The following is a 16663-nucleotide window of genomic DNA, read 5'->3' on the forward strand; positions in this document are numbered from 1 at the left end:
ATCATTGAATATTGTAAGAGCTTTCATTGTCTGCTTATATGCCCACTTTATTTATCCTACGGTTCTGCCTTGGTGTACAGGGAAAACACTGTAAGAACGGCCCATATTCTGAATTCTGTCGCTGTACATTTCAAAAGTGCAAAACAAATAGTGATATTGACAATGTCCGTCCTAGCTCATTAATGGCTTCATCGAAATTACAGATTGCTTCTTATCTGCTTGTCGTCCCCTTATGCCATAGTTTGTACATCTCATTTGTCATTAGAAACCACATTTATTTAAACAAGTCAGCCAAATAAGCTATGCTTTTTTTAAAGGCAATAAATGAGGCTGAATGAACTGTTTCGCTGCCAGACAAGGCTCCGCTGATAGCCAGGTGTAGCAGTGGTAAGATCTTGGGACTGCTGTTGGAACAGCTTTATGTAGGTCCTAACAGTTTGTGGGCACCGTTTGTCACCGTTATAGTGCAATTAATGTATTGTTTAGTGGCTTTGCTGGCATGCATCCCACTTTCAATTTTTTGGGCCACACCAAGATGTACATGCTAAAATCGCCACTGGAAAGCAGACCAGACCAGAATTTCTTTGACATATTCCTTTCATATATACACTGTATATTGACTCCATCCACAGTAATATGGTGTTATACTGCCATCTATATGTGAGGTCTAGTACCATATACAGATAATGTAAATATATGGTGTGCTGACATGCTGTGGTGCTCTAGCACAACTATCAGAACTGCCAATGTTACAAAAAGAAACTCTCCTTTCAGAATATACAGAAATAGCTTCAATAATAATAGATGGTAATAGAGAATGGTTGAATAAAGGAAAAAACTGCACTCACTGAACTATTCTTTACTTAAAAAGTTTTAGCAGCAGAGGTCAGAACAAACAGACAGGTTTTGGCGGCAGCTTTCACCACCATATTGAGAATTGTTTTCATAATAACTACTCAAACACACTACACACAAACAGTAGCCTGAATTGGGGGACACTCATTTAGTTTAGTTAGTTCTCTTCAAGAGGGTGAGTTGATTATTAAAACATGGTTAAAGAGTCCCTCAACTCATCAGTGAAGTATTTGAGAGGATGAAACACAAGGACAGGCACAGTACCTGGAAGTTAAAGGGAACAAAATCCACCACCTGGAGAGGAAACAAGATCCACCTCAGATCAGCAGCAGTAGGTAGGGCAAGACAGCAAACACAACATAGACATGAAACACAGATATAGAGCTGTCTCTGGTTGACTTACTGAGGATCGGGGCTCAGGACATTCTTCCACATAGTCAGGATTCACCTGAAAATAGATCAAGAACCAGAATAGGATACTTAACTCCAACATGTGAGGAAGCAATCATCTTGCAGTACTTCATTATGCGATCTGCAAAGAATGAATCTTTCAGATCGCATAATGAAGCACTGCAAGATGATTGTGTGCATTATACTCCCAGGTATAAATCAAATGATCCATGCAAGTGGTTGGCTGGTAGACTACCATGTAATATGCCTACTGTCACTGTAAGGGGACTCACCTCAGCAGCCAGGTAAGACCCTGTGGCAAGGTGTTTGAACCTGAACAGGCTGTTCCAGTAGCCAGCCCCGCCCCGACACGGGTCATGGTGGACCACCTGACAGAAGAATGCAACACCTGACAGCATGAGGACAACGTCTGGACTGATAACATACAAGTAAAAACACATTGTAAGATGCAGGACAACCCACATAGTTTCACCTGGTTCTCTCTGTTCCAGGCCTAAAGCTTTGGAACAACCTACAGAATGTCATAGCAATGCAAGGCTTCCACAATCAAAGGTTGTGTGTAACCATGTCAATAAATATCAGTGTCATATGTGTGATTCACAAGGTGCTGGTGGCACCTTAATTGGGGAGGATGGGCTCATAGTAATGGCTGGAATGGAATGGTATCGAACAGATTAAAAACATGGTTTTCTTGTGTTTGATACCATTCCATTCACGCCATTCTAGCCATTATCATGAGCCGTCCTCCCCTCAGCAGCCTCCTGTGGCATGATTGTGTACCATGACCCAGACCATGTATCTACTAGTTCTATGCTCACCTCCACTTCCCACAATGCCTTGCTGCTAGTGGCGGAGGTGGCGGACTGGCGTCCTGTAGTCCTGAGAAATACATACTCCTTCTTTTTGAAGTCGTCACATGTCAGGAACTTCTCCTGCTCTGCATGGAACAGCCGAACAACGTCACCCTGGTAACACAAACATAGACACCAGTCAGTATCATGGGGAAGGAGAGCCAGCTACCCTGTTTAATGTGTTATTGTGTCCAATACATTTTAATCAACTGTCAGAGTACCTACCCCTTTAAGAATAATCTCCTTGTTGTCGCTCCATTTCATAAACAAAACTACTTTCCAACTTGTGTTGCAGTTCACGGAGTTCACCTGAAAACCAAGAGGATGAGTCAGGAAAGGCTAAGGTAAAGACATTTATTCACATAATCAAGTTTGTCTTAAAAAAGTGACAAAAAGAAATGAGCCTGGGAGTCTGCTGGGTTTGTAAGGAGGAGCACAGTAATGATATAGTCTTTAACTGAAGAGTCATTTGTCTTAATGGCGGTTGAGCCTTAAGAGTGGATTAAGGACCCTCACTTAATGAACTCAAGATAATACTGCCATTTCACAATTCATTCTTTGCATAATGTTTTGGCATGATTAGTATATATGAAACAAGCATAAGAGAGGAGCTAGTTGTACAGTGAATATGTTTCCTCATCTTTGAGAGGACATGAGAATTAAGAATAAGGCATACTTCTCAACATGGTTAAAACCTGCACTACTTGTGATTTGAGGAAGTGAAATGTGCAGGCACACCTGGGTTTACATAACAATGGAGAATATGGTTTCTGTTACAAATGCAGTCTCCACCCAGGAGACAATGAAGATGAAACATGTATTCTACCTCATTGCATCCTGGGTTGTCTACCAGCTGATGGCTGCTGGCATGAAGGGGCTGTCCAGCGTTCACAGGGTTAAGGACCACCTTGTCTCCAATCACCACCTAGACATACAAGGGAGAAATCAAATAGCATTATTATACACACAGAGATGCATGATCAACTACACACGTTCACACACAGCCACACACGTTCACACACAGCCACACACGTTCACACACAGCCACACACGTTCACACACAGCCACACACAGCCACACACAGCCACACACAGCCACACACAGCCACACACGTTCACACACAGCCACACACGTTCACACACAGCCACACACGTTCACACACAGCCACACACGTTCACACACAGAAACACACAGCTGTCCACACTTACTGTACAGAAACCCTCAGAGACACAGCAAACAGAGAGGCAGTGTGATTGTCTTTATCAGACCCATCAGCCAGTAGAAAACCACAAATAACACTTGTACAACCACTAATGTCCTCCAGAGTGTGCTATCTGCTCATCTACAGAGGCCCCAGGAGAGCTGTTATGCATGACAGCCCAGAGACACACACAGGGAAAGAAAGTAAGGGGTCAGTCCAGTTTAGAGCCGGAGAAAAGTGCCCTTCAAGATAAACAGAACCTCTCAACTTTTGGCATCAGTTGATTGCATAATATGAGAGAAAAGCTGTGGTATCATAATAGCAAGGTGAAGTCCTGCTGCTGCACAGGATGTACTGCCAAACGGGTCTGAGCACTGCATAATGAATTCCTTTTAACAACCTTTATCCTAATTTCTCCCTAAAGTCTCTGTCCTCAATATTGTTATAGCTAGTTACTGCTGCTATGTAACACCAGGCAAATATGATAACACATTGTTCGACTTGTTCCCATCAGACCATGTTGGCTACCAAGCAATCAGTGGCCACACTGGACCTCTCATCAGCACAGGAATAATTCAGCCTGAAAAACCCTAATGGCTAAAGCTAATGACGATGACCTATGGTAGCCTACTTGCAATTAAACCGGTACACACCCTAAGGCCAACACAATGTCAAAATAGGAAATTATGTATTAATTTAATCTTACAACTTGTCAATTCTCTGAACCACGGATTCTATTTATAAAGCAGGTAAACTTCAGCGGCATCATGGGTCAACAGAGAAGTGCTGTCCTAGAGATCCCTTTGTTAATGATCTTTGCTGTGGTCACTGAAGCAAGGAGCTATAAGAATCTCAGGGTGTTTTAATGAATCTCAGGGTGTTTTAGTGAATCTCAAGGTGCTTTAATGAATCTCAGGGTGCTTTATGAATCTCAGGGTGCTTTAATGAATCTCAGGGTGCTTTAATGAATCTCAGGGTGCTTTAATGAATCTCAGGGTGCTTTAATGAATCTCAGGGTGCTTTAAGAATCTCAGGGTGTTTTAAGAATTTCAGGGTGCTTTTATGAATCTCAGGGTGCTTTAAGAATCTCAGGGTGCTTTAATGAATCTCAGGGTGCTTTATGAATCTCAGGGTGCTTTAAGAATCTCAGGGTGTTTTACGAATTTCAGGGTGCTTTTATGAATCTCAGGGTGTTTTACGAATTTCAGGGTGTATACCAGGAGCTTTTCGAATCTTGCATGCCAGACTCTTTAGGTGAACTTTCAGTGAGATCATGGCCTGTTAGGCTCTTAATCACTCTCTACCTACATCTCTATGGTCAAATACAATTGAGACCAGCTAGCCTGAATGATTAAATGCTAGACAACCAATTAACAAATTGAAACATTACCAATAACTACGAATCACAACAACAAGCATCGCATCTTGATCTTGAGTGGAAATCTGTTGTCTGGGCTTCGTTGTTTATCTATAGAGACATGACCAGACTTCCTATCTGACCTTTGACCCACACTAAAGCCAACACTGGGCTGGACACTCACACTGTCTCCCAGGGAGCGCAGCTTGTAAAAGGGCTGGATGTAAAACCAGGAGCCCTCGTTGCCTGCAGAGTCCAGCGTCACCCTCATAGCATTCTTCTCCAACAGGGCAGGGAGTCGCTTATTCACCGTCAGGTACTTATTGCTTTTCAAGTGCAACAGCTGGAACAGAGTGGCAAACAACAGACACAGTTACATGTGCATGTAAACATAATTTACATTTCCAATTAGAGTTTTATCAAGGTTAAATATGTAATGCTTATAGAAGTCTCATACTTTGTCTATTGAGGTTTAATAGACAGATACTGTTAATGTCACGGTCTGAGTCTATTATGGAGTATATCTACAGGAAGAGATTGAGTTAGATGTCAAATACTGGCACAGTGGCCATTCCTGAATATCCCCAAAAGAATGTGCCATTTGAAAATATCATACTTGAATTCTTTCTGGACCCTTTTTTCCCCCTGGATTTTTTAAAATAATACTCCAAGGCCCTAGTTCAAATATGTTTCTCATGACCTCCTTTGCCCCATAATTTCACCCAAGAAATCAACCATGTTGACTCAACCAGCATCGACCCCTCAAACAAGTATTCAGTGTGATGTCTGGTACTGGGAGACTAGACCTTAACCAACCTTTGTGGTTGTTTTGAGGGAGAATGCAGGGACTGAAAAAACAAGACAACTGTCATTCGAAATGTCTCAGACAATGACAGATACATGTGTTTACAATACATGCTCTCAAGTGCTGCAACCACTTACCACAGTAAGCCTGTGGTAAATATCAAACACTACCCTACTGCCCTCAATACCTTACCTGTCATCACACCCCTAAAACAAATACACCTACTGTACCACTTCCGCCAATACAATTCTGACAGCATGTTCAGGACTATAGTTCAGGAGACAGCTGCCCTAAAATAGATACAGTATATGTTGGTGTTTTTAGATGACAGATATCACAACTACCATGGTGTTCTGGTTGAGGGTCTGTCACTTGAAATCAACTGACACACTATAGTGTACACTTCTAGCGGACCCTTAGACCCGTTTCCCTGTGGCCTGATGATCTCATTTATGCATAGGAGACTTTCACTGGTCACATATGCAGGGGATGATAAGGCCTGGATGATAATTGGCTGCATTTATGGAAGAGCTGTATTGCCTCTCTGCTCCAGGCTTTCCACTAACTTTAATGACACTGTTATATTGTGGCTTTACCAAACTCAATCTCCTTGTTACCTTATCACCCCTACTCTTCCTGCTCATACCTGAATGACATTTCCGTACTGGATAACAGTTCCTAGCAGCTTTCGGTTCTCTGATTCATTCTGCTTCTTCTCCAGATCAGCAGCATGCTGAAATATAAATGGCCACCAATTAGATTTAGTGCTCCAAAAACACATTAAGAATAAGAAGCCGTACTTTATGGAATATAGATCTGGGTTTATGTCGTGTTATAAACTTGGAGAGTATTTCACTTGTAATGATTTGCTCGACCTCAGCAACACGGCAATGCACGCAGTTTAGAACCAGCAGGCATAATGGGCAGCAGTAGTGTTAGAGAACTTCTAATAAAGGCCAGTGAGATGAGCTACTCACGTGGAGTTTGTTGAGGAGCACTGTGTCAGTGGTGCTGTTTCCACCTGGTTTTGCTGCCTTCCAAAACTGTTTCTGTGCAGAGTACCTGTTCATGGGGCACAGCTTGAAAAGGCAGTCTGGAAAGACAGAGAAAACAGGTGAAGATTTATTATCAAATTCATAACATTCAGTACATGACGTATAAAGCAGTGGAAAGTTGCCAAAAGGGCATGGAAGAGTAATCGGTTGTCAGTATAACAAGGACATGACTGTAGCTAAATAAATATAACAGGATGATGGTGATTTTAGACATTTTGATTCTCTTGTAGGTAAACACATTGGCCTGATCAGATTGGGGATAGTAGAGCTCTTTAGACATAGCACAGAGCTGATCAGATCTTAAACAGTGTGAGTCCTGACAGAAAACACACTAGTTCCTCCTCCGGTCCCGAGGCTGGCTACCTGCAAAGCACAATGATAGGAGATCTGATTATCTGTGACAGGGGTAAAAATAGCCACTCCAGACCAGCACCAAGCACACTGCAAAAACTTGGCCAACAAACGCCACAGCGTCCAGGGATTAGCTGTCAGGGGACGCATGAAGGAAGAGAGGGATGAGCTGGATGGGTAAGCACAGGAGGAGGAGCCAGGGATGGAAAACGGAGCAGTAGGAGAGAGGGATGGCTATATGAGAGAGGGAGAGGAAGTGGGTTTAGGGAATGAAAGAGACCAGGTTAGGGGGACAGAAAGGGGAGGGTTATATGCAAATGCTACACAGTGGGAAGGAAGGGAATGAACAGTTGTGGGGTTTCCTTTTTAAGAACAGATGGCAAACTGTGCAGGAAATGGCAGGGTACAGTAGGATGCAACCCAGAGGGCATACACTGAGGAACGGAGACAGGAATCAACATAAAACAGGCGGCCATCGAAATGCTTAAAACAATGCTGGTTTAGATCAAATGAATTGTAGTTTACACAGGAAGCCCACTGTACTAAATATTGTAAAGACTTATTTCAGAATTTTCACATTACTACGACATGCTTTGGATGATCATGATTATCAGAGGTTAAAAGATTCAACAGGTCACATTCTTCAAATAACATTGCCTTCTCTCCTTCAATCCATGAGATCACAGCTCTCTGAGAAGAGTATAAATACTATCACAGACAGCAACGAGTTGTCCTAGCAGAGGGTAATATTTCCTCGAGAGACACACCTAACTGTCAGACATGACACCAAAGCAATTACTGTCGCATAGTACCAATCCCAGATCAGAGAGAAAAAAGTGAGGTTTAAAATGCCAGGCATGTGTTCCCTGGAAACCAGCTTAACCGGGCTATTAATACTCAACAGGGATTTTAGGACTTAGTCTGCTACACTTTCCCTTTGCACAGTGCTCAGGCGCACTGAGATGTAGCATGGAGTCTGTGGCTACCTGGAGGAGTGATGATGAGGCCTGGGAGAGGCTGGAGAGGTGGGGTGAACATGAGTACGCTGCTCCACGCCACACAAACCTTGAAGCACCACAAGGACACCGAGGCCCCTGCAGGTGAAACATACTCATGTCACAGCACCTACTAGGAGGGTTGTCATGTGTCATCTCGAGGTCATCTCCTCAGTATGCCACCCTATACTTCAAATGCAATGCCTGTAACCAGGCTTGTTAGGACTCTCAGAACACCACAAGTGCTCCATTCTTCTACACCAATCTCAAGAGTACTTTCTTTGGAATCACAATAAACCTGGTACCTTGAATCTGCCGATGTCCACAGTGGTAGAGCATCAGTAACAGTAGAAACTGCTGACATTGCCCTAAACAACAAAGTACTTCACTACCTACCCGCATAGTATTCACCTCATGGATTCAATGTAGGCTAATCTCTCATGGACAGAGTACATAAACATAGCATCCGACCAATTTACACAACATTTGTGTTCTGGGTTAACCAAGATTAAATGTAGGCTGATGTTTTGCTCTGGTCCAACTGCATGTGTCAGATCTGAACTACAATACAAGCTGCATGCGCGCACATGCACCAGATCTGGTCTGGCGGTAAACAAAGTGCTCAGAAGTAGTTTATTTAATATGGTGAAATGACAGCTTAAAAACTTTCGTCAGCACTCCAGCAACAACTTTACTTCAGTGAGTAACGGATTTTCACCCAATTTTATTTAGTGACAGGCTTCAATATACCGAGCTAGCTAGCTCAGTGAAAAAAGTGGTGTAGCTAACGCTAGCTAGAATCGCACAGCTAACTAGTGCCTGCTGAATGAAGCCTTCATCTTTCTTCCTTTGGTTTGAAACTTGTGGGTCATCTGATTCTTTTTAAACGACATATCTAGCCATCTTTTCATGTTTTTGTATTGTTTTGCAAGGTAGTTCGTTCATTTCTGTAGCTAGTTAGCTTATTAAATAGCTAGAACGAGCTGCAGCCAGCAGCAGCCCATGACAAATTACCAAGTGAAAGTGATTGCCCCTTCTGATTTAATTCCAGATCATGTCCCCTAATCTTTTGAATGGGTTTCACAATTCAATAATCACATTTGTGAAAAATCTGTCATTTAAGGGGTATAACGCTGCTCCCTCATCTGAAAGTGGAGTGTGGCAGCTGCCCACTTTGCCCCAAAGTCGCTTTGACCAGGCGCTATGGTCTCCTATGCTTACATGTCTCCAAACCAAAGCATAGGCTACATACCACACAGTCTTGAGCAGGGCTTTGCCTATTATTTGCAAGTCAGTTAGAAATTCACAAGAAAATGTTATGCCCCTGTTCTTTTGCGCCTTCAAAAAGAGATGTGGTACACTTTGTTAGCTTCCATAAACATGGCTCTCTCATTCCACAGGCCAATGATGATAGATTCTAGAATGATGAGCTCACTCCACAAACACTAGTGCCGTCCTTCTCGCAGTAAATCTGTTGAGTATTGATCAATCTCCAGCCAAGCACAGTGCTTCTCCATGAGTGAGTGTGCCTCTCTGTATGTCAGAGATATTAGGCATGATTTGGTTCCAGGAAATCTGCATAGAGTATTCCTGCTGTACTGTTGCATGAACACACTGAACTTATCTTGCTAAAATACAATTAACCATCTGGTCTTGCATCTCAAACACCATATTACATATTATACAATGGCACAAGACAGTTTCCCTGGGGGGGGAAATACAAGGGGAAGCAGTTTACCAGTGCAAGACATTGTGGTCTATTTCTGAGAAAGAGGTAGGAAATACTGTATATTATATTCAGAAGAGATGTTTAGAAAACTAAAAAGTTCAAGTAGGTAGCCTAAGTCTATAATTCAGAGCATCTTCAATTTGATCTTTTTCCTACAAACAGTTGTGTGTGTACACACAATATATATATATATATATATATATATACACACACACACACTTACACTGTACCAGTAAAAAGGGACACACCAACTCATTCAAGAGGTTTTTCTTTATTTTTACTACTTTATACATTGTAGAATAATAGTGAAGACAAAACTATGAAATAACACATATGGAATCACATAGTAACCAAACAAATGAAAATATATTTTATATTTCACATTCTTCAAAGCAGCCACCCTTTGCCTTGATGACAGCTTTGCACACTCTTGGCATTCTCTCAACAAGCTTCATGAGGTAGTCACCTAGAATGCATTTAAATTAACAGGTGTGCCTTGTTAAAGTCCATCATTACTTTAAGACATGTCAGTCAATACAGAACATTTCAAGAACCTAAATAAAGGATAAATAAAAAATCATTAAAAACAAATACAATTTCAAGAACTTTAAAAGTTTCTTCAAGGCAAAGGGTGGCTACTTTGAAGAATCTAAAATATGCTTTGGTTACTACATGATTCCATATGGATTATTTCATAGTTTTGATGTCTTCACTATTATTCTACAATGTAGAAAATAGTAAAAATAAAGAAAAACCCTGGAATGAGTAGGTGTGTCCAAACTTTTGACTGGTATAAATAAAAGTGGAGCTGCCCACTTTGCAGAGGAAGACATTTTTTTTAATCTATCTATATATATATTTTTTCTTCCTCTGCATATGTCACCAGTTAAACAGCATGGCCAAATAAGGCACGGAGGTCAGTGGGAAAATCAAATCAAAGTTTATTGGTCGTGTACGCAGATGTTATCGCAGGTGCAGCAAGATGCTTGTGTTTCTAACTTCAACTGGACAGTATATGAATAGAAAAGTTTCAGTAGTTATATAGGATGAGCCATGACTAGAATACAGTATATACACATGTAAAACAGTATGTAAACATGATTAAAGTGACCAGTGATCAATGACTATGTACATATATAGAAAGTCTACACCCCCTTGAACTCACATTTTGTTGCATTACAAAGTGCGATTGAATAGATTTAATAGTAATTTGTCATTGATCTACACAAAATCCATAATGTCAAAGTGAAAAGAAAAATTCTACACAATTTTACAAATGAATAACAATTAAATTACTAAAATAAAGTTAAATAAGTATTCTCCCCCTTTGTTTATGCAAGCCTAAATGAGCTCAGATGTAAAATTTGACAAATCACATAATACGTTATGTGGACTCTGAAATAATAGGGGTTGACATTTTAATGACTACCCCTTCCTCTCTCCCCCAAACATACAACATCTATAAAATAAAGGTCCCTCAGTCAAGTATTGAATTTCAAGCACAGATTCAACTACAAAAGACCCGTGAGCTTTTCAAAAGCCTCATAAAGAAGAGCAGTGATTGATAGATGGGTAAAAATAACAAATCAGACATTGAATATATAGCATGGTTAAGTTAATATTTATGCTGTGGATTTTGTATAAAACCACCCAGACGCATCAAAGATGCAGTCGTCCTTCTGAACTAAGCTGCAGGACAGGTAGGAAACTGCTAAGGGGTGTCACCATAAGGTCATTGTGGATTTTAAAACAGCTACAGATTTCAGTGGCAGTGATGGGACAAAACAGGATAAATCCACACTGTGGGGACTCTACAATAATGACCTAAATCAGGGTTTCCTGAATTCTGTCCTGGGGCCCTCCCTGGGTAGCACTACACAGCTGATTCAAATAGTCAATGCTTGATGAGTTGGTTATTTGAATCAGCCGTGTAGTGCCAGGGCAAAAACAAAATGTGCATCCAGAGGGGGCCCTACGGCAGAGTTTGAGAGACCCTGACCTAAATGACAGAGTGAAAAGAAGAATTCAAATATACAGAATACAAATACTCCAAAACATGAATATGTATGCAACAAGGCACGAAAGTAATACTGCAAAAAAATCCAACACATCCCAGAGTAGCTGCGTCCTTATTTTCAAGCATGGTGGTGGCTGCATCATGGTATGGGTATGCTTGACATCGGCAAAGACTGGGGAGTTTTTCAGGATGAAAAAAAACGGGATGAGTTAAGTACAGGCAAAATCCAAGAGGAAAACCTGTTTCAGTCTGCTTCACACCAGACACTGGGAGGGGAATTTACCTTTCAGCAGGATAATAAACTAAAACACAAAGCCAAATATACACTGGAGTTGCTTAACAAGAAGAACATGAGTGTTCCTGAGTGGCCAACTTACAGTTTTGACTTAAATCTGCTTGAAAAATCAAAATGGCAAGACTTAAAAATTGCTCTTGCCATAATACCCAACTCCTTGACCGAGCTTGAATAAAAAGAATATATATGGGCAAATATTGCACAATACAGGACTGTAAAGCTCTTATGAGACTAATGTTGAACTGTCCTTACCACGGGTGCTTCCTGTTAAGTTTCTGCCTATAGGTGGGGAGTAGCAGAATGGAGGCATGATCTGATTTGCCGAAGGGAGGGCCGGGGAGGGCCTTGTAGCCATCCCGGAAGAGAGAGAAGCAATGATCCAAAGTACTTGATGTGCGTGTGTTAATAAAATTTGTTTCTCAGATTTCCATTATTAACTTCTTTGGGAATGGGGGCAGTATTGAGTAGTTTGGATGAATAAGGTGCCCAGAGTAAACTGCCTGCTACTCAGGCCCAGAAGCTAGAATATGCATATACATTTGTAGATTTGGATAGAAAACACTCTAAAGTTTCCAAAACTGTTAAAATAATGTCTGAGTATAACAGAACTCATATGGCAGGCACAAACCTGAGAAAAATCCAACCAGGAAATGGGAAATCTGAGGTTTGTAGCCTATCCAATATACTGTGTCTATGGGGTCAGATTGCACTTCATACGGCTTCCACTAGATGTCAACAGTATTTAGAACGTTGTGTCAGTCTTCTACTGTGACAGGGGAGCGAATAAGAGCTGTTTCAACCAGGGGTCTGGTTGAAAGCCTTTAGTTGTTGATCGCGTGCGGCCGTGAGCGCGAGCTCCGTTCCCTTTCCTTTCTAAAGACAAAGGAATTGTAAGATTTATGATAAAACATCCTAAAGATTGGATTATATACATCGTTTGACATGTTTCTACTAACTATAATGGAACTTCTTTGACTTTTCGTCTGGACTTTGTGAGCGCGCCTTGTGCATTTGGATTACTGGACTAAACGCACGAACAAAAAGGAGGTATTTGGACATAAAGATGAACTTTATCGAAAAAAAAACAAAATTTATTGTCTAACATGGAGACCTGGGAGTGCCAGATGAAAATCAAAGGTAAGTGATTCATTTTAATGCCATTTCTGACTTGACACCTCTCCTTGGTTGGAAAATGGCTGTATGGTTTTCTGTGGCTAGGCGCTGACCTAACATAATCGCGTGGTGTGCTTTTGCCGTGAAGCCTTTTTGAAATCTGACACAGCGGTTGCATTAAGGAGAAGTTTATCTTTAAATCGCATGTTAAACACTTCTATCTTTCATCAATGTTTATGATGAGTATTTCTGTAATTTGTTTGTTTGTTTGAGACAATGCATTTCTGAACATAACCTCATTTGAAATTGGCGCGTTTTCGGACATAAAGATTAACTTTATCGAACAAAACACACATTTGTCGTCTAACATGGAGTCCTGGGAGTGCCAGCCGGTGAAGATCATCAAAGGTTAGTGATTCATTTTAATGCTATTTCTGTCTTTTGTGACACCTCTCCTTATTTGGAAAATGGCTGTATGGTTTTGTGTGGCTAGGCGCTGACATAACATAATTGCGTGGTGTGCTTTTGCTGTAAAGCCTTTTTGAAATCAGACACTGTGGATTAACAAGAAGTTTATCTTTAAAATGGTGTATAATACTTGTGTGTTTGAGGAATTTTAATTATGAGATTTCTGTTGTTTGAATTTGGCGCCCTGCAATTTCACTGGCTGTTGGCGAGGTGGGACGTTAGCATCCCACATATCCCAGAGAGGTTGAAATCCGCAGCTACAATAATTGCGGCCTCAGGATATGCGGTTTCCAGTTTGTACATAGTCTAGTAGAGGTCGACCGATTAATCAGGGCCGATTTCAAGTTTTCATAACAATCGGAAATCGGTATTTTGGGATGCCGATTTGGCCAATTTTTTTTTGGACCTTGATTTAACTAGGCAAGTCAGTTAAAAACACATTCTTATTTTCAATGACGGCCTAGGAACGGTGGGTTAACTGCCTTGTTCAGGGGCAGAATGACAGATTTTTACCTTGTCAGCTCGGGGATTCAATCTTGCAACCTTACGCGAATGCAGTAAGAAGCTAAGGTAAGTTGCTAGCTAACATTAAACTTCTTGTTTTTTTTATAATCAATCATAATCACTAGTTAACTACACATGGTTGATGATATTACTAGTTTATCTAGCCTGTCCTGCGTTGCATATAATCGCTTAGGTACACGTTGCTCCAACCATAAACATCAATGCCTTTCTTAATATCAATACACAAGTAGATATTTTTAAACCTGCATATTTAGTTAATATTGCCTGCTAAAATGAATTTCTTTTAACTAGGGAAAATGTGTCACTTCTCTTGCAAACAGAGTCAGGGTATATGCAGCAGTTTGGGCCGCCTGGCTCGTTGCGAACTGTGAAGACTATTTCTTCCTAACAAAGACAGCCGACTTCGCCAAACGAGGATGATTTAACAAAAGCGCATTTGCGAAAAAAGCACAATCGTTGCACGACTGTACCTAACCATAAACAGCAATGCCTTTCTTAAAATCAATACACAGAAGTATATATTTTTAAACCTGCATATTTAGCTAAAAGACATCCAGGTTAGCAGGCAATATTAACCAGGTGAAATTGTGTCATTTTGCGTTCATTGCACGCATTCAGGGTATATGCAACAGTTTGGGCCGCCTGGCTCGTTGCGAACTAATTTCCCAGAATTTTACATGATTATGACATAACACTGAAGGTTGTGCAATGTAACAGCAATAACGTTTTGTTTTCGAGATTATAGTTTCCGGATTCGACCATATTAATGACCTAATGCTCGTGTTTCTGTGTGTTATTATGTTATAATTAAGTCTATGATTTGATAGAGCAGTCTGACTGAGCGATGGTAGGCACCAGCAGGCTCGTAAGCGTTCATTCAAAATAGCACTTTTGTGCATTTTGCCAGCAGCCCTTCACAATGCTTCAAGCATTGCGCTGTTTATGACTTCAAGCCTGTCAACTCCCAAGATTAGGCTGGTGTAACCGATATGAAATGGCTAGCTAGTTGGCCGGGTGCGCGCTAATAGCGTTTCAAACGTCACTCGCTCCGAGACTTGGAGTAATTTTTTCCCTTCCTCTACATGGGTAACGCTGCTTCGAGGGTGGCTGTTGTCGATGTGTTCCTGATTCGAGCCCAGGTAGGAGCAAGGAGAGGGACGGAAGCTATATTGCTACACTGGCAATACTAAAGTGCCTATAAGAACATCCAATAGTCAAAGGTATATGAAATACAAATCGTAGAGAGAGAAATAGTCCTATTATAACTACAACCTAAAACATCTTACCTGGGAATATTGAAGACTCATGTTAAAAGGAACCACCAGCTTTCATATGTTCTCATGTTCTGAGCAAGGAACTTAAACGTTAGCTTTTGTACATGGCACATATTTCACTTTTACTTTCTTCTCCAACACTTTGTTTTTGCATTATTTAAACCAAATTGAACATGTTTCATTATTTATTTGAGGCTAAATTGATTTTATTGATGTATTATATTAAGTTAAAATAAGTGTTCATTCAGTATTGTTGTAATTGTCATTATTACAAATAAAAAATGTTTAAAAAAAAATGTTAAAAAAATTGGCCGATTAATCGGTAGCGGGGTTTTGGTCCTCCAATAATCGGTATCGGCGTTGAAAAAATCATAATCGGTCGACCTCTATAGTCTAGTGTAGTTCCTTGAAAGAAGTCACGGTGTAGGCTTGGAGGGGAATATACACGGCAGTGACGATGACCAAAGAAAATGATCTTGGGAGTTAATCCGGTCTGCATTTGATGGTGAGATATTCCATATCGGAGAACAAAATGACTTGAGTTCCTGTAAATTAACACAATCACACCATGAATTGTTAATCATGAAATAACCCCCTCCACTTTTCTTTATCCCGGAGAGTTCCTTCTTCCTGTCTGTGTAATGGACGGAGAACCCCGCTGGCTGAATGGACGGGGACAATATATCCAGAGAGAGCCATGATTCCGTAAGACAGAGTATGTTACAGTCCCTGATGTCTGTCAGTAAGGCGATTGTCTACCTTATTGTCCAGGGACTGAACATTAGCGAGTAAAATAATCTGAAGCGGTGGATGGTATGCATGCCGCCTGAATCTGACTAGGGCCCCACTTCTTCCTCTTCTCCGGCGTCAGCGTTTTAGTGCAACCCCCAGGATGAATAGAGCTGCCTTGGGAAGTTCAAACAAATGACCCATTTTTGTGCAAATTTTGCTTGAGTGACTGCTGATCTAATGTCCAAAAGCTATTTTCTGCTGTAGGCAATGATACAAGAAACATTCTGAGCAAATAATGTAAACAAACAAAATATTTCAAAGTTGGCTAGGAGCTAGAAAACAGGGTGACCGTGTGTCAGCACCATCTTAAAAAGGAGTTGGAGTACCAATACTATAAGGCCTACCCCTCAGACACAAACTCTTTAACTCCTCTGACCTATAACATTCAAATACACCATTGGCCCAGATAGTTTCAGCAATGGGAGTGACTGAAGTTAAGGTTCCAAGCCTAGATGATTAAATTATGATTAAATAGATTCTTGTCCAGTAGTGTGCATGTCTAATGTGGCTATCTGGGGAACTGAAACAACAGCCGTACAAACAAAAACAGCTCACCATTTTGACAATAC

At 40.9% G+C, this 16663-nt stretch overlaps 1 protein-coding gene across 5 annotated transcripts in view; it reads right to left on the bottom strand.

Moving 5' to 3' along the window:
* Positions 1-16663, bottom strand: part of LOC106565749 (inositol 1,4,5-trisphosphate-gated calcium channel ITPR1) — a 166046-nt gene that overhangs the window by 125343 nt on the left and 24040 nt on the right. For 3 of the 5 annotated variants that reach the window (XM_082959369.1, XM_082959366.1, XM_082959368.1), the window contains exons 4-11: positions 6458-6573; positions 6127-6213; positions 4860-5018; positions 2944-3042; positions 2343-2426; positions 2085-2231; positions 1539-1634; positions 1259-1303 (exon numbers count right to left, since the gene is read on the bottom strand). In XM_082959369.1, the coding sequence (XP_082815495.1) occupies positions 1259-1303; positions 1539-1634; positions 2085-2231; positions 2343-2426; positions 2944-3042; positions 4860-5018; positions 6127-6213; positions 6458-6573 (833 nt within the window). Of the gene's footprint in view, positions 1-1119; positions 1150-1258; positions 1304-1538; positions 1635-2084; positions 2232-2342; positions 2427-2943; positions 3043-4859; positions 5019-6126; positions 6214-6457; positions 6574-16663 lie in introns of all 5 variants that reach the window. The other 2 variants (XM_082959367.1, XM_082959365.1) reach the window with 1 other exon arrangement.

This window comes from Salmo salar, chromosome 12 (assembly GCF_965601325.2).
Source record: "Salmo salar chromosome 12, fSalSal1, whole genome shotgun sequence".
In the NCBI taxonomy this organism is placed as follows: domain Eukaryota; kingdom Metazoa; phylum Chordata; class Actinopteri; order Salmoniformes; family Salmonidae; genus Salmo; species Salmo salar.